The following is an 18707-nucleotide window of genomic DNA, read 5'->3' as shown; positions in this document are numbered from 1 at the left end:
GAGGAGGCCTTGGAGCTGAGGCCTGCAGGGGGCAGCGCTGGGGATGACCTCGCAGGAGACCCCAACGTGGGAGGAAGAGCCTTCCGTGTGGAGACAGCAGTGGCACAGAGGCCCTGAGGTGGGACGGCGCGGCGGTGACAGTGGTGGAAAGAAGCAGGCAGAGCTGGGATCCAGTGAGTGGGGAGAGTCATTGGCATTGAGGAAGGAGGCAGAGGGGCAGGTCATGGGGAATCTCGTAGGCAAGTGAGCACAGGCTCCTTTTTGCGTCAGAAAGATCACTTGGTTGTCATGAAGTAAATGGACTGAGAAGAGCAAGGGAAGAAAGAGGGAGGGCATTTGGGAGGCTGTTCCAGGGGTGCAAGCAAGAGAAGACGGTGACCCACACTTGGGTGGCGGTCGCGGGTTCCTGGGAATCCGTCAAGTTCATGCTTTAGCTCTAGGTACAGCTGAAAGGATTTGCTTTTGCCTTGAGTGTGAGGTGAGAGGGAACATTTGGGGCCTGAGTAACATTTACTGAGATGGGGGAAGGGAAGGAGCAGGGTGGGTGGGAGTATGGACAGGGCTTCCGTTCAAGTCCCATTCCCTTTGAGACACCTAATTAAACGTCCAAGTGCAGAGTGACTTTGCTGCTGAATGTGACCGTCTCTAGATTATTATCTAGATCAAGGCTAGATGGAAAAAGGGTGGTGAGTGGCACAGGAGGAAAACCAAGAACAGAGCCAGCTTCTTCAGGGAGAGGGGCCCCACAATGGGAAGACTCCATACTTGATTTAGTTCAACATTGTCACCTATTTTCCCACATTTAGTGGCATTTTCCCCCTGACTTTTGAACAAGGGACTTTACATTTTCATTTTGCACTAGGCCCCACAAATTACATAGCTCGTCTTAACCAAGAGTGTTTGGTGTCAATGGAGCCTAAAGAAAAAAGCTGTTTAAAGAGCTAGTATCTAGACACTAGAGATAAGCCAGCAATTAAATGCACTCCTTTGGGTGCCGGGGTGGCTCAGTCAGTTGAGCATCCAACTCTTGATTTTGGCTCAGGTCACGATCTCACGGTTTGTGGGATCGAGCCCCACGTCGAGCTCTGCACTGATGCAAGCCTGCTTGGGGGGTCTCTCTCCTCCTCACTCTCTTCCCTGCCCCCGACCCAAATAAATATATATATATATATATATATATATATATATATATATTTTTTTTTTTTTAAAAACACCTTTCCCTTTCTATAGCCCTTTAGAGCTCCCCTCTACTTGCTAGATGGGATGCTACTTGATTCATGGATTAGTTCATAAAACCAATTAGATCTTTAAAATTTACTTGGTTGAACTTTTGTTATTTGACACATCCATCACCATATAGTTACAAATTTTTTTTCTTGTGATGAGAACTTTTAAGATTTACTCTCTTAGGAATTCTCAAATATACAATATGATGTTAACTATAGTTGACATGCTGTACTTTACATCCCCAGGACTTAGTTATTTTATAACTGTAAGTTTGAGCTTTTGACCACATTTACTCATTTTGTCTCCCCACCCCATCCCAACAACCAGTAGTCTTTTCTCTCTTTCTAAGAGTTTGTTTCTTGTTTAGATTCCACATATATGTGAGACCATATGGTATTTGCCTTTCTTGGCCTGACTTATTTCACTACCATAATACCCTCTAGGTCCATCCATGTTGTTGCAAATACCAGAATTTCTTCTTCAGGAAAATGTATTACATATATAGGAATATTACTTAGCCCTAAAAAAGAACAAAATCTATATTTTAACAAGTTCCTCAGGTGATTATTATGCATGCTAATTGGGTGCAATGTTGTCTGTATTCCTTTTACTATCACCACTATCAATCATTTTATATTTATTTTTTATCCTTTGGTCTTTGAGCACTTTCTCCAGGGTTTGTTTTATCTCAAGTATTCTATATCTTTGGGCTTCCCACACACACACCTTTAATGCTGTTTCTTTTGTTTTACTGTCTTTTACTTTTCTTTTCCAGTCTCTTTTTTTCCAAGGGCATGCAATGTTACTTACCATTTTGTTTTCATTGGTGTTTTCTCCTTTAAAGTCAAGTTGTAATTAACACAATAAAATCCATCCTTTTTAGGTGTACAGTTCCATGAATTTTGATAAAAACATAGTTGTGTAGCCACCGCCATATTCAAGACCTAGAATATTTCCATCACCCCAGAAAGTTCCCTTGTGTTCCTTTGTGGTTGGCTCCTACCCCCACCCCCTGACAATCACTAATCTGTTCTCTGTCTCTCTACTTTTGCTTTTTCCCAGAATTTTATATAAATGGGGTCAGTTTAAAAGGTTTTTTTCACTCTGGCATCTTTCACTGAGCATAAGTATTTGAGACCCATTCATACTGTTGGGTTCACTTCTTGATTGCATGGATGTCCCACAGTTTAGTTATCCATTCAAGTTGGTCTCTTGTTAAAAGCTTTATGGACATTGACAGGGCGCTTGGGTGGCTCAGCTAAGCATCTGACTTCAGCTCAGGTCATGATCTCACAGTTCATGGGTTCAAGCCCCACATCGGGCTCTGTGCTGACAGCTCAAGGCCTGGACCCTGCTTCAGATTCTGTGTCTCCCTCTCTCTGCCCTTCTTCCACTTGCACTCTGCCTCTCTCTCAAAAATAAACATTAAAAAAAACAAAAACAAAAAAGAATCGGACTTCGGCTCAGGTCATGATCTCATGGTCTGTGAGTTGGAGCCCCGCGATGGGCTCTGTGCTGACAGCTCACAGCCTGGAGCCTGCTTTGGATTCTGTGTCTCCCCCTCTCTCTGTCCCTCCCGGCTTGCACTCTGTCTCTGTCTCTCAAATAAAAAAACAAACAAAAAAAAAAACGTTAAAAAAAATTTTTTTAAAGGCTGTATGGACACTCAGATTCTGGCTTCAACTTGTGGGCTCTGGGGCCACAAAGACTGAGTTCATATTCCAGCTTGGCCACTCACTGTGCGACCTTGCCCTTCGCTTCCTCGACTATTTAGTGAGGATAACGCTCTCAACTCTAAGGCTTATTTTGACATTTTAAATGGGATAGTAAGAAAGTGCTTAGAACAGCTGCTGGCACATGGCAAGCAGTCAGCAAATGTTCATGTTTTATTCTCTACTAATTTTCTTGTTTTAAAATCTTTGAAAACTCTCGTTTCAGGCATATTCCTATTGTGTGCTTTCATTTCTTCTAATATGGTAAAAAAAAAAAAATAAACCTAATTATAAAAAAATAATGAGAACTGCTGATTATTGGGAATTTACTTGGTGCCAAAGTAATGTTAAGCACTTTACGTGCAACATCATGTTTAACACATCACTAAAGAAGTATTGCCTCTATTTTTATTGGTGGAAGTTGGAACGTACTTCTACTTGACCACAAAGTACTATGAGGGCAGTCCATGTCCTGAGCAAGATGCTGTTTTCCCTTCTAGCAGAAGCAGGGAAAGCCTGCTTTTCTAACAAAAGCCTTTCTAACGAAAACGGCACATCTGGGGAACCTACTAGGGGCAGGTATGTCTCTCCTTTGGAGTTAACACCCCCTTCCCACCATCTTTCAAGTCTCAGTATGAGTCCATCCGACTCATTATCAGGCACTATTATCAGGAGTCTGGTAACGCTGCAACATATATAAAACCAGGTAGAGAAACTGTGAAACATGTCCCACTTTATTGGTCTGTAAAAGTGTAAAAATAAGCGGCTAGCAGTTGGTGGGGGAGGTGGGGATAAAACCAAAAATGCGATCAATGGTGCCATCTAGTGGGCATTCTCAGCACTACCACACCTAAACTGCTGCCCCTCCCATACACTTAAGTCGAACCATTCTGTTACCAAATGTTATAAAGGTGAGCTGCCAGCAATAAAATATCTAATCTCCGATATTAATATACCAAAATTCTTAGTGCAAATCTATCTCTAGTGAACACAAAGCTAAAGTGTGGACCTCATGTGTCAAGAAATATCACATCTTTAGGAGATAATGATTGGATCTAAATCTATTATCTTTACTCTGTACAATCACCCCTCACCAGCCAAAATCTGAAAATAGCTTGTTTTTTATTAATAGAAGATGAGGATAAGTGGGCTATTATAATAGCCACTTGAGGTAATTTCTAGCAAGAATTTACAATGGCAACTGAGTAGTCTTGAATCTCCCAGTAAGATTTCTTACAAGGATGAAAACATCAAATTTTAACGTAAAGGCATCTTTACCAAGCTGTCAAAGTGTTCTTCCTATATAATTGGCGGAAAACCAGCTCATGGAGGAGATCTAACCTTTGTTTAATGCCTAAGTAGCAGCACTTTATTATAACTTACAAACATTCCATTACTTAATCCTTACAACATACCCGATATCTGGATCCCAGCTCTTCCTCTTATTAGTTTTGTGACACTGGGCAAACAAATCCTTCTTCTTCTTTTTTTTTTTTTAACTAGGCAAAAAAACCCTTTATTTTTAATGTTTATTTTTGAGACAGAGAGAGACAGAGCATCAACAGGGGAGGGTCAGAGAGAGAGAGAGAGAGACACAGACTCCGAAACAAGCTCCAGGCTCTGAGCTGTCAGCACAGAGCTCGACGCGGGGCTCAAACTTACAGACTGTGAGATCATGACCTGAGCTGAAGTCGGACGCCCAACCGACTGAGCCACCCAAGCACCCTGGCAAAAAAACTTTATTAACCTTGTTTCAAACTTTATTCTCAGGCCTCTTCAGCTTAATTAGCTGCAAAGAATGAATTGTGTATAAGCAAAAACTAAAAAACGCTACGCTGTCCAAGGAGCTTGGGCTTAAAAATATTAGAGATCTAGATTTTATCAGATCCATGAACAGAATTCTAAAAAGCAGTCATAGTACAAAATAGCAGCTCCCAGTAACTTCTTCAAGCTCTATCTTCAGAAGTTGACTCTGTTCAGTTTGCTTCCTTCTTGGAAGCTTCATCAAAATTCTCCCCAAGATCTAGAACTTCATTCTCCTCCTCCTCTCCGGTAGCGAGTGGTGCTTTTCTGTCCACGGACTGTGTGGGCACAGCTTCAGCTGGTCTTCCCAAACCAGCCAGACTGCACCAAGTTGGTTTAAAATACTGGGCAGAATTTCTGTCAGCTGCTTGGTCTCAGTATGGCCTGGAATGTGAAAGTGTTTACTGCCCCAGATGCCTGAACTTTAGGCTCGTGGAAGTGGATCACCATTCCTTGGTTTGTGAACATATTCACTTCTTCAATACCGGAGATAGCACTCAACCCTAACTTCTTTAAGGAGAACTGAAGTTTTTTATCATCTGCTGTAGCGGTTCTATGAACCACCTTCTTCTCTTTTTTTGTTTATTTATTTTTGAAGTGGGGGGAGAGGAGCAGAGAGAGGGAGACAGAGGATCCCATGCAGGCTCTGTGCTGACAGCACAGAGCCCCAAGTGGGGCTCCATCTCACGAACTGAGATCATGACCTGAGCTGTAGACAGACTGAGCCATTCAGGCACCCCAGAATCACCTTCTTCTTTAGGTGGACAGTTCCTTTCCCACCAATGAATATTTATGCTTTTAGTTTGACTTGTTTCTCCTGGTTCATGATAGTTTCTCTCATCTTGTTGGAGCAGAAATGGGACCATGCAGGGGGACTAGGGTTTGTTTTCAGGGGGTCTAAGGTGGACCAGCTGAGGTTAGGTCTACACAAGCGGGCACGTAAGATGTGGGAAAACAACTTCCTAACTTCTCTGAGCCTGTTGTCTCATCTATGGATGATAGTGGTTCTCTGACAGGTTTGTGATAAGATTTGAATGGTTTCTTTAACCACGGAGAGCTGAGTACCACGCTCACTTAAAAGTGGTTGCTGCGGGGGCACCTAGATGGCTCAGTTGGTTAAACCTCTGGTTGTGATCTCATGGTTCGTGGGTTCCAGCCTCCCATTTGGCTCTGTGCTGACAGCTTAGGCCCTGGAGCCTGCTTCGGATTCTGTGTCTCCCTCTCTTTCTGCCCCTCCCCTGCTTGGACTCTGTCTCTCAAAAATAAATAAACATTTTTTTTAAAAAATGGTTGCTGTGGATGCATTATGTCAGACCCAGCGGGTCCCTGGACTTCCTCTCCAGGAAAAGGCTTGCTTTTCAGAATTGGGGGTAGAATGTAGTGGTCTCCTTGCGAGAGCAGATTAGGGATCACTCAGCTTGGGCTCTGATACCTGTATGTAAGGAAATGAATTTTCTCATATCTGAAATGTTAGCTGTCCTTTTTTTGTCCTATATGGAAAGGGAACATTTACAAATAAGCCCAGCTAATTTGGGGAGGGCCATCTCTGAAATCTCAGGTCTACGTGACGGATGTAAAATCAAGTTTCCTCCTCTTGTTTTGAGTCCCTGGAAGGATGGACACGGAGTGTCTTAACTGCATGGTTCAGGAGTCTGTGGCCGATATGACAGTCTTTAGATCTTTGCATATTTGTTGTGGTGAGCTACTAGCCATGCTTCTGAAGTACAAGCCTCATTTGTACACTCTGTCTACCTTGTACCCCTTTTCAGTTTTGCCTGGAGTACTTCTTTTCTTTTTCATTTGATAAACTGTCCATTAGTTTTCAAGAACCAAGTGATATGGCTCCTGCTGTGTGAATAACTCCTATGTCTCCATACCTCCCTTTGGCCAGATAAGTTGCTCTGCCCTCTTTGCTCACATAGCAACTTGTCAGTTTCTCCAAATTACACCAACAATGCATTGTATTACAGCCACTTACACATTGGTCTCTCCCCAAAGAAGGTCAATTCCTAAAGGTCAGGGGTCATTGCCATCTGTGTCCCTCATTCCTTGCACCACCCCATTTCTCCTCACTTTTACTTCTTGGTGATTGTACTCCTCAGTTAAGTGTTAGGACTGGGGCACCTGGGTGGCTCAGTTGGTTAAGCATCCCGCTCTTGATTTTGGCTCAGGTCACCATCTCTTGATTCATGAGTAGAGCCCCACACGGGTCTCTGTGCTGACAGGAGAGACCCTGCTTGGGATTTTCTCTCCCCCCTCTCTCTGCCCCACCCCCCCACTTGTGTGCTTTCTGTCTCAAAATAAATAAACATTAAAAAAATAAAGCGGTAGGACATAAGCTATTGTTCCAGGCTCTGTTTTGCAGGAATCTGCACTAAGACATATGATCAGTGAGCGCCTTACACAGTGCCTGGCATATGATAGAAGCTTAAACTGAATGAGAGCCTGTACCCTCAAACTGACAATTATTTTTGGAGACTTAAACAGTGCAATGTTGGGGCGCCTGGGTGGCTCAGTCGGTTAAGTGTTCGACTCTTTATCTCAGGTCAGATCATGATCTCAGGGTTTCATGGGTTTAAGGCCCCTATCAGGCTGTGCTGACAGTGTGGAGCCTGCTTGGGATTCTCTCTCTCTCTACCCCTCCCCTGCTCATGCTGTCTCTCTCTCAAAATAGATAAATAAACTTAAAAAAAATTTTAAACAGTGCAATGGTTAATGGTACCAGTGCTGCTTGTGGGCAAACTGGATTTAGCTTTCTTGCCTTCTAGGACTTGTGGGATTCTGATGGAATCACTTTTCTGGTTAAAATTTTTTGTAAACATAAGCCAAGATTAATTGTTTATGGGATAAGGCTAGGGGAAACCTAACTCATATTTTCAAGAAAGGGACCAATATTGCTGGTGGTTTGATAGCTCATTCTTGCCTATAATAATCTAGAGATGAAAATTTCACTGAAATCCGCCCTTCCCCTCACATCATGATAGTAAATATCTGTGCCAAACTTGTTTCACCTGTAACAACACCAGCGCGATCAGAGGCTCTATGAGGCTGAGCTGCCCTGAGACTTTTTCCAACAACATTTTGCTCTTTAAAAACACCTATTATTCCAAATTAACTGCCTTGTTAGAAATGTTTGTACCCTCATACCTCACTTCAGCGAATTTTTGTATATAAGAAGCAGTCAGACATAGGTTCAGCACCCTTACTTATTGGCTTGACAAGGACTGCCAGGAAGAAAAGTAAATAAATGAAATGTGACCAGGATTAGGAGGCAGCATAGTAAGACAATAGACATGCTACCTTAGGGACTTGTTGACATCACGTTGCAAACATGCCTTAGGGTTAGGAAACCAAAACCAACCTGAGTTAAAAAAAAAAAAAAAAATCTCAATGGGGGCAGAATAGCCACAGAATGGTTTACACAAGTTTACATGTTGGCCTCACCATTGTTTTTCTCTTCCTTGTGTGACCCATCACAGGCTCTCGGTTCATGTTTGAAGGAATAGGAGGCTATGGAATTGATGCTTCTGTCTGAGAGGCTTGTTTCTCCCAATTTTATAGACCCCAATCAACTGCCTCAAATTTTATAGAGGACGCATACCTGAAAATCCATTCACTCATAAAGTCCTCTGATTGCTCACAAATGGAACAAAGTGCCCCAGGCAGGCAGCTGTTACTAAAATACTCAAAGTCTGTCCAGATTGGTGAGCCTCACCTTTTGCGTTTAAACGCATAACTAACCTCTTCAAGCACCACCCCCTCTGCTATTGAAGTCTGCTCCATTTTTTTTTATTTTTTTTAGGTAAGCTTGTAAGCTCTACTCTCTGACATGTACAGGCACACCAGCTTACTCTATATTTTCTTAACACCAGATTCCAGTTTTCTCTTTGCCTTTGAAGAGATAGTTTCAAGAGAATACAGAGCAGGCAGATACTTACCTGAGTGTAATGGCCACAGACTTTGGTGCATTTCTGAGTCCTGAAGTCGTAGTATTGAACTTCATCGTACCAGTTTGTGATGGCTGAAGATGCAGAAAACAGGGATAGAGACCCAGCCCAGATGTTTTCTCCCAGAGAGGAGAAATTTGGATGCAGCTTGTAGCTTGAATGCAGCTGAACGTTGTGTACAAACTGACAGTTTCTTGCCCATGTTTGTGCAACTCGTGCTAGTGCTGGGTCCCAAGTCTGCAAAAAGAAACGTTAAACAGTAGGAGGGTCGAGAATGAAAATTGGGTTTTGTAAAGATCTTTCAACTACAATGAGGAAAAAGATTTGGAGAGGGATCAGTACAGACACTGGAAGATGAGGAACTGATGACCAGAGGGTTATGTGGCATCATACAGTTAATGAGAGAACAGAAAGCCCTCACCCATCACAGACAGGAATTAGACCTCTTGCTCAACCGCCAGGCACTGAAAGCTGTAAAGAGGCACCACTGAACCTACCCGGAATCAGGAAACATTACAGGCCACCGCACCCTCTCCCTAATTAACCACGCCCAGTCCCTTTAAAGCCTTCTTGGCTAGGCAGAAACCGTGGAGCTGGCTTTTGGACCAGAGTCTGCCTTCTCCCCAGGTGGCCGGCCTCCTGAGTAAAGCTTCATTCAAAAAGAATGAAAACTGTTACCAAAAAATGTAACTGGAATGAGCAAAGTGAGAATTTGAAGGGGGGGAATGAGGCATGATAATGGCGATGACTGAATAGAGAAGGGTCCTCCCTGTACGTGTGGTCTCCCAGTGTTGAATAAGGCCACTGGGAAACCTGATGATCTTGTTTTGTGGAATTTAGAATCTAAATGAGGGACACAGATCAGCATTTCACTGAGGGCCTGTTATGTGCAGAATACTTAAGGCTGTGTTTCACATGGTATATATAATTTAATAAACACAACAGCCCGTATCCTGAGGAGCTCAGAAAGATTAAAAACCAGCTCACAGCCACAGAGACGGCATTCAAACCCATGCCTGACTGATTCAAAATCCTATCCTTTCCTGAGATGCCATGCTGCCTTCCAGAGAAAGTCAATATGCTCTGCCAGCAACAACAGAAAAGTAAACTTAGAGATAAACAAACAAAAAAAGCCCTCAAAAAATTAACAGGGAAGAAAGTGACCAAAAAAAAAAAAAAAAAGTAACATTTTCTGACCAGAGGAAAGGAAGGATTTAAAAAGAGAAGTAAAATGTACTTGCTGAGCTTGCTTAGAAAAGATGAGTCAACAGAGCTAAACCGGATTCGTTTTGATCACAGATTGTGAATTTACTGCACACGTTAATCACAATGGGAACAAAAAGGCATTTAGGATTAGCAAGGACTGACCTCTAAAATCAACACACATTAGCTTACTTCTATCACGAATACTGATATTTTCCTTACCATGTATAGCATATCACTGGCTGTTGGATTCACTTCTGATCGGAACTTGTTATGAAATCGAACACAGTCTTTGATGAAATCTTCATTTTCGATACCTGGCAAACTAATTGCTGTGTTTTCATAGCTGGAAACTAAGGAAACCATCCAGGCTGTCATGGCAAGTGTGGCCCGCATGCTCAGTCTGTCTGGCATGGAGCCCTCGGAGGCTGGAAACCGGAGCCAGTGAAGGTTCTGAATGCTTGTGCCTCTCTCAGTTTGACAAAGCGTGGCTGATTTCAGCTTTGAGAAAATGGAAAGCAGAACTTGAGTTCATCACAAGTTTAAAGAAATGGGTTTCGCCATATATGGTTTGCCGCCACTTTTGTGCTCTTAACCCTGCCGTTTCAGTGGTTCTCAGTGACACAGCACCTATTACAACATAGATATTTATGAGGCTGCATCAGACTTTCTTTCGAGTTAGGGGGGATACTTTCAAAGGAAATTCTGGAATCTCCAGAAATAACAGTCTCAATTTTTATGGAGGTTCTGGTGGTTAAATAAAAACATATCTCTTACTTCCATAAATGTCTTGCAAAATGCTTTTCAAACTTGTTTAGAGTCATATCAGCACAGTGGTTGGAATATCTGGCTAACATCTTAACTTGACCTAGAATTCATTCACAGTGGTGTGTGTGTGTGTGTGTGTGTAACCATGGCAAAGAGGGCAGAGAGAGAGAATAGTAGAGAGAGCACTGGTCTCAATTTCAGATTTTAGTTTAAGTTCTGTTCCTCACTAGTTGCAGCTGCCTAATTACTGAATGAAGCAAATAAAACTTTTTCTAGCCCCTTAACCAGAGAGGATTTGGGAGGATCTAATGAACTAGCCAATATATTAACACATATTAAATGTCTGCACTGGGTATTCAGTTTAGTAATAGGAGATAAACACGCTGCCCTCAAGAAGCCGAGAGAAGCAGGAGCTGTGGGGTGGTGACAAGCCCAGGGACAGTTGAAGGTCTGGGTGGAGGGAAGCACCAGGGGCTGAGGACTTATGGAGGATGCTTACCCCATTCTGACACGGGTTGAAATGGCTTCCTACAACAGCAGTGAGGTCTTTGCTGAGCTGAAATCAGACTGGTGTTGAAGTGGAAAAAAAAATAAGGAAGTGAAGGGAATTGGAGAATAGGAACCATATATCTGCTGCAGGCAGGCTGGGTCCAAGGACCCAGAGGGTTCTTGGCTTGAGAAAGGTGGACATCAGATGTGGGCCAGCAGGAGGTGAAAGTAGAGTTTATTGAAGATATATATATATGTATATATATATGTATATATATATATATATATATATATATATATATACATATATATATATGGAGAGAGAGAGATTCGGACAGAGTATCCAGGAAAGGAAAAGAGCATGAGTCTCGTCTTTACTTGGGGTCTGGGGTTTTTACTGTCAATTATGGTCAGGTACATGTGTCCTCTTAGGCATCTAGGAACTGGTCAGAACCAGGACAGAGTCCGGGTGTCCTTCATAAGTCACTCATTCCCTGAAGTCATGGGTCTTGGCACCAAGGTGTTTGGAGTCAGTAGTCTTAGAGAATGTTTATGATGATCCTGCCTCATCACTCCTTAGATTTATTGTGCTGGGAGACTCCAAACATATTATTATCTCTTTGTCCCTTACAAGGAAGACATATGTAGCCTGGATGGCTCAGTCTGTAGTGAATATGACTATTGATCTCAGGGTTGTGAGTTCAAGCCTCACGTTGGGCATAGAGCCTACTTTAAAAAAACAAAGGAGAACATAGGCTATTTGCATTACAAGGCATGTGTAGAGTAGAATGTGGGTGCAGGTCCTAGCAAGAATAGAAACTGGAAAAGAAGCAAAGGAAAAAAAAATGGCTTTTTTTGTTTTTTCCCCATGGGGTCTCTTCAGCTTCTGTGTCTCATACCCAGCTGTGAAGTTGGAAACAAAATAGAGAAAGAGCCACTGCACGTTGTCTCTCTCTACAGAGATGGTCTTCAAGTATGGCTGGTAGGAAACATGGTACCTGGTTCTCATGGAATTTAGAATCCAAATAGTGCTTTCACGACAGAGACAGCAGTAAGAGGCAGATCAGGGAGAACTTTCTGGCTTCTGCCAATGATTTGGATTTTATCACGAATTGAATGAGAAGTTATAGAAGGGTTTTTTTGTTTGTTTTTTTAGCTGTAGTTGGGGTGTGATCTGGTTTTAGAAACAATAGTGTTTTAGAAAACCAAGAGATGTGGAGAATGGAACAGGTTTGGGGGTGATTATTTTTGATGGAAACTCTTAAAAGGAAACATTATAGAACTCTGAGGTGAATGTATTGCCCACCCCCGATAACCTCACAAAATACTCATAAATAATCTCAATTGTGTCCAGGCTGCCTAATTGGTACCAGCATTTCTTTCCATTATATTGACCTAAGACTTCTTGTCTAGGGCTCAGAGGTAACCTTTTGATCAAGGTAGTCAACAGTGAGACATTCCTGCAGCTTGAGGTGAGATGCAGGCCTGGGACTGCGTCCTACCTTCTTCTGAGTCCCTGTGAGCTAGATTGTCTGAGTTTTGAACACCAGAACAAGAAAAATGCGACCTTGCAAACAAGGAAATTTAGTGACATTTTGTGATTGCTTGAGCAATCCCCATTGCACACATACAACTCCCAAGAATAAGAATATTATCTTGGTATTGAAAAGAACTAATCAATTTTTTCTCTAATTTCTTGAAAATAGCAAGCAAAAGGGAATGTCTGCCCTTAGAGCCTCTTTTTACATTATTATGCCAGGCAAATTAGCTCTTCTGAGCTACAACCCTCAACACTTCTTAATTTCCACAAACAGAAAGGTCTCCACAACAAAAGCCCACAGAAGAGGGTTTGCTCAGAACAGGAACTTTTAGCAAGGAGAAAATGCAAGCCTCTGCTTCTTTTCAAGAAGGCTTACAACTTGGCTAAGTCTTTCCTGTTCTTACCCTGGTCTTTGCCATGGTGTCCTTGAAAAGTACGCATGTGTGTTAAGAAAGAAACTTGTTTTCAGTGTTAATCTCTCTGAATGGTGGCAGTTTAGATTTTTTCTTTACTTCCCTCCTCTTCTTTATTGTGGAATTTTTTTTTTTTTTACAGTAAGCATATAGTAATCAGGAAAAAAAACACCCTAGAACTATTTTTATTTTGGAGAACCATGGGATCTTTATAATCGTACACAAATTAACTCATATACACTGCTGATAAAGGCTTGCATAGATAAAATGCTAAAGGATTATCGAGTATCCCAGTACTTTTTGTTTGAAGAGGCCTCAAACAAATGGAAGTTGAGGAGGGTAACCAGTCATTGTTCACGATGTCATGAGGAGGCCACTAAGGTGTAGATCATTCACAGGGCTATGAGAAAGACAAAAAAGATTAATAAGCGGAGAGCTCCAATAATCCAAATAAATTGAGGTCATGGAACCAGTTGGTTGGATTTAACCATTTCACATTGTCAGATAACTCCTGTTCAACTTGTATCTGTGTTTCCTGTTGAATATCTAATGGTTTTGATGCAGCTGGGAAGACAGAGCATTAATCTCAGATTGTAAATTGGGGGAAGAAGCTCCTTGCAGGTGTTTTTTCACTAACTCCCAGGAGTGTTGAGACATATTATATTGTAAGGGAGTGACACAAATTTTGTCATGTCACCGGTCACATTGTATACTTTGATGATCAACAAGTGCCTGTTGGCGGTCCCCTATGCATTCGTGGGCTGCTTCAGCAGCTTGTCGTCTCTGCCTAATACTGTTAGCAACCTGCCTTTGAGTAGTCGTTGCCTTGGTGATATCAGTCATTACGTGATTGACTACTTTAGCATTGTGGATAGACTTTGTCAGGGAGACCTCAGCAACAGAGGCTATGGTTAAGATGACAACGGATGAGATAAGGAAGGCAATGAGCCATCCAATAAATCTTTTAGGTCTTCACTTAGAAATGGCTTGGGCTAATTCAGCAATACCCTTGAACCCTTCCCAGGGCCCTGTTAGATTTACCGGCAACCAAATTTGAGGCTATCCTTTTAAGATAAACATAGGCGAGACAGAAAGTTTGGTAATGTTATAATGGCTGCTACAGGCTGTGTACCAAGCCAGAGGAGGTACTTCAAAAACAATATGGGTTGTCGAATCTTGTATTAACCAGCTTAGTGGAAATTATGAAAACATAGGGATGAGGTGTACAGATCACGACGCTGTCTGAGACAATCTGTGTGAGATTCATATGAAAGGTACCATTACTATTAGCATAATGCCTGTGAGGGAGATGGCATAACAAAACGGGAAGGCTAAGACGCTGTAAGTTGTGATGCCACAGGTTATGTGAACCTGTTTTCAATTCTTAATGTTGGCCCTGAAAGTCCACCATCAGTGCAAAGGATGGAGAAGTTGCGAGGTTCTGAAAACCCAATTGGTTTGCCCACTGAGGTTGTGTCCTTTAGGACCCTAGTTAATGAGAGTAAGATTTTGAAAAAAATTCCTCTTTATGGGCAAGGGAGGTCTGGCAGGGCTGCTAGATGACTGAAGAGCCACAAGAGGACCATATCTTCTTTATGTGGCAATGATCAGTGGGGAGGAGTGGATGAGACTCCTTGGTGGAGGTGGATGTAGCGAAGGAGGCTACTGAAATGAATGTCAAATTTGCCTTGTGGTCCTGTGTTTTAGGCACGTGGCGAAGATACATCTGTGCTGTGATTTTTAAACATCCAGAAGGTTTTCAAACATCCAGGTTACACAAAAAGGAGGGAAATGTGATGATGATGTGGGGCAAGCTGACAGCAAAGCACAGGCTAACATCACCCCATCCACCCCTAGGTGGATTATGTGTGATATTCCTTGGACACTCCTGGCTACTCAAGAACAGAGAAAAGGGGTTTAAGTACTTGCCATGGTGATGTGGGAGATTAAGACAAATGAAAAATTAAATTTCTTTACTGCCTACAGCCCATTGACAAGTCCTTGAAACTGGCAGAGTGACTTCCCTCTAGGAGCTCAGCTGCCTCAATGATGACACTTTCTAGGGGTAAAAGGGAATCTTAGCTTAACATTATCCTGACATCCAGGATCCCGTAAGTCTACTGTGACATATAAAAATTCCTTTAGAAACTTCCTTAATCTCAACTGCCCCAAGATAGATGCTGGCAATCATACTCCAAGCTTATGGCCCCCAATACACATCTGAAGGGTCTCATGACTGAGGTTTTACTAAACAGTAATAAATGGAGTTTCCCTAGCAACAGCTAGCCCCTCAAGGTCCTGGAAACCTTGCTTCCAAGATTCCTCAGAGACTTACTCTATCCCTGACCCCCACCCAACCTAAGGGTATGTAATGAGTTACCCATCATGACCCCACGCAGCTCTTCTGCCCACGGGTCCTATCCCCGTGCTTTAATAAAATCACCTTTTGCACCAAAGACTTCAAGAATTCTTTCTTGGCCGTCAGCTCCAGACCACCCTACCATCATCCCAAAACTTCATTAAGGACACAAAAGGAACAGAAGTATTCAGCTTTAACCAATCTCTCCATTTAGTAAGAGGGCCTTTTGGCAGAAGCCAGATGCCTCCAGTCCAAAAAGAATCATTACTGGTTAGTGGACGGTCTGCATCCCACCATGTAAAAAGCTGAAAGAAAGGGGGGTCTATGATATCAACCCAATACAGTGATGAAAAAGCAGTAGTGGTCCGGATAAAGAAAAAGATTCAGCAAATCATTATGTTAGCTGAGTTTTGAGAAACTACAGCTAAATATGCTAAAAACCTGTTTTCTGGGGTTGGTGGCGCTCAGACACGGCCTATGACCTCACTGACATGTTGATCAAGCTTCTTAAGTTGTTCCCAGGTGACATCATTTGCCTTGGTCGTTTGTGGGCATGGTCTCCCCTTACAAAGACAAATCGGCCATCTGAGGAAGCGGGTTGAAAGTCTGAGCCTTCCAAATCATGGTATGGTTTGATCAGATGGGCACGTGCCCAGTGCAGTCCTGATGGGAGAACACATGCATGTCCCCATCCCCATGTTATCAGTTCATAGGGTCCTTTCCATGAATTATTGCCTCGTATATCTTTAAGTAGCACTTAGGCTCTGATACTTGAGCCAGGAGATGTGGCGCAAAATGCCATTCAGCAGCTGTGAGGCCATGGGAATCACAATTTAAAAAATTTAGAGTGTGTAAGGCTTTGTACAGTGAATTCCAAGGTGGGGGGTCATTGTGCAGTTTCACCCCTTTTTGTTTGTGAAGCAGTTTTTTTTTTTAATTTAATGTTTATTTATTTTGAGAGAAAGAGAGAGGGAGAGACAGAGTGTAAGCGTAGGAGGGTCAGAGAGAGGGAGACACAGAATCCAAAGCAGGCTACAGGCTCCTAGCTGTCAGCACAGAGACAGACATGGGGCTCGAACCCACAAACCATGAGATCATGACCTGAGCTGAAATTGAACGTTTAACTGACCGAATCACCCAGGTGCACCTGTGAAGCATTTGTTTTAAAGTGACATGTGTACATTCTATAATAGCTTGTCCAGTAGAGTTATATGGTTGTTAGCAAAACTTAGCTCCTTTAACATTGAGAAGTTTTAACTAAATAAAGACCTGAAAAAGACAAAACATAAGCTTTGGTTTTCCCAGCAGACAAAAGAGAAAAAAAACCAACAACTTTGTTTACATTTTCTTATCAAGAGCAGGTCAACAGTCCAAGAAAACTTAGTCTCTTGAACACAGAGAAAAGCAGAATTTGAATCTTATACCAGTGTACTTCTAAAATCTATTCATTTCAACGTTAGTCCATCCTGACCACACATAAAATTCCTTTCCAAATATTTCCCTTCACGAACCTTCTACAACTTTCCTTTGCATTCAGATTTTGTCCCAAGCCGTTTCTCTGCCAACAACCAGTCTCATTTAGGACAAAATTACTTTCTTTTACCTTCAACAAAAAAATGTATTTCCATTCTTTAATCTTTCTTACATATCTCCTACTTTTCTACATATGGAATTGCTTTCCTTATTTCCATCAGTCTTTAGTACACTTAGCAGAATTTTAGCTCTTAGAAACCTTAGTCTCCAATGAAAACTTCATAACGGATAAGGGAGTGTGGGGCAAGCTGAGGGTAAAAATACAGCCTGGCACACACACTCCCCTCCCCCACCCCCCACCCCTGGTGTAATATGTGTGATATTCCTTTGACATTCCTGGCTACCCAAGAACAAAGGAAAGGGGTTGAAGTGCTTGCCATGCTGATGTGAGAAACTAAGGTAAATGAAAAATTAAATTCCCTTAATGCCTACTGCCCATTGACAAGTCCTTGAAACTGGCAGAGTGACATCTCTCTAGGAGCTCAGCTGACTCAATGATGACACTTTGCTGGGGGCAAAAGAGAACCTTAGGTTAACAGTGTCCCAAACGGGAGGATCCTGTAAATCTACTTCCTGTATCTCAACTGCCCCAAAATATATGCTGGCAATTATACTCCAAGCTTATGGTCCCCTGATATACAACTGAAGGGTCTCATAACTAAGGTGATATTAAACTGTAATTAGTGGAGTTTCCCTAGCAACAGCTAGCCCCTCAAGGTCCTGGAAACCTTGCTTCCAAAATTCTGTACAGACTTACTCTATCCCTGACCCCCTCCCAACCTGAGGGTATATAATGAATTACCTGTCAAACCCCAGTGCAGCTCTTCCTACCCATGGGTCCTGTCCCCATGCTTTAATAAAATAACCTTTTTGCACCAAAGAGGTGTTCAAGAATTCTTTCTTGACTCTTGGCTCTAGACCATCCCATTATCACCCCAAAATTTCATCAGTAACCAATTGAGAACTGTTGTATCAGAATTTTTTTCAGATGGTAAGTTTATCAAGTGAGCGCAATGCAGGTTTTCCATCATAAAATTTTAATAAAGTATGAAGCATGTTTATCAGACCCAAATAGTCTTAGTTTCTCTGCAATAAGTCAAAAGCACAAACCTACATCTAGTCATCAGTGCTTTAGCCTTTTATCTCATTAGATAGCCAATGGATTCAATCCCATTTATTGTGCAAACAAAACTTTAACGTCTGGTTACCAAGGACTGAAAGCTATCTCCACAATTACCCATGACAACTTTGAGACAGACAAAATTAACCATTATTTTAAGTCATCCTTTTGCTAAGAAATTGCAACAGAGATAACACAAGCTTACTTGACTTTCAGCAAACCTAGATAGAATAAATTCCATATTTAATGCTGATAAACAGGTCTATCAAAACCCAACAAACTTAAATTATCTTAAACACTGAATACGGTTTACTTGGGTCCACTTAAGACAATTTGTTCTCCATGGTTAATTTTTACCTGGAATGCTGGTGGGGAATATGAAGTGGGGGGGGGCCCAAGGGGGTGTTCTTTGCTCCCGGACAGGAGGGTAGGAGGAGGAACTAGCGGTGCCTGAGGCACTGAGGGTGGGATAGGAACCAGTTATGCAGGGGCCGCACCCCAGATGCTGCAGAAACAGAAGGGGGAGGGGAAGGATGAGTCAGTGAGGTTTGGCCAAGAAGCCTGGAAGCAGATAAATGCCCAGAGAGCAGAGA

The 18707-nt window shown here is 42.3% G+C and overlaps 1 protein-coding gene and 1 pseudogene across 1 annotated transcript in view; both read right to left on the bottom strand.

Moving 5' to 3' along the window:
* GLIPR1 (GLI pathogenesis related 1) overlaps positions 1-18707 on the bottom strand; it is a 29460-nt gene that overhangs the window by 9033 nt on the left and 1720 nt on the right. Inside the window, exons 3-4 of the mRNA XM_030323269.1 lie at positions 10115-10393; positions 8681-8926 (exon numbers count right to left, since the gene is read on the bottom strand). Of these exons, the coding sequence (XP_030179129.1) occupies positions 8681-8926; positions 10115-10306 (438 nt within the window). The 5' untranslated portion in view covers positions 10307-10393. The remainder of the gene's footprint in view (positions 1-8680; positions 8927-10114; positions 10394-18707) is intronic.
* On the bottom strand, positions 4603-5893 carry LOC115519347 (annotated as a pseudogene).

The sequence above is a fragment of the Lynx canadensis genome, chromosome B4 (genome assembly GCF_007474595.2).
Source record: "Lynx canadensis isolate LIC74 chromosome B4, mLynCan4.pri.v2, whole genome shotgun sequence".
NCBI classification, from domain to species: Eukaryota; Metazoa; Chordata; class Mammalia; order Carnivora; family Felidae; genus Lynx; species Lynx canadensis.
Note: the sequence above shows the minus strand (reverse complement) of the source record. Positions and strands in the feature narration are given on the sequence as shown.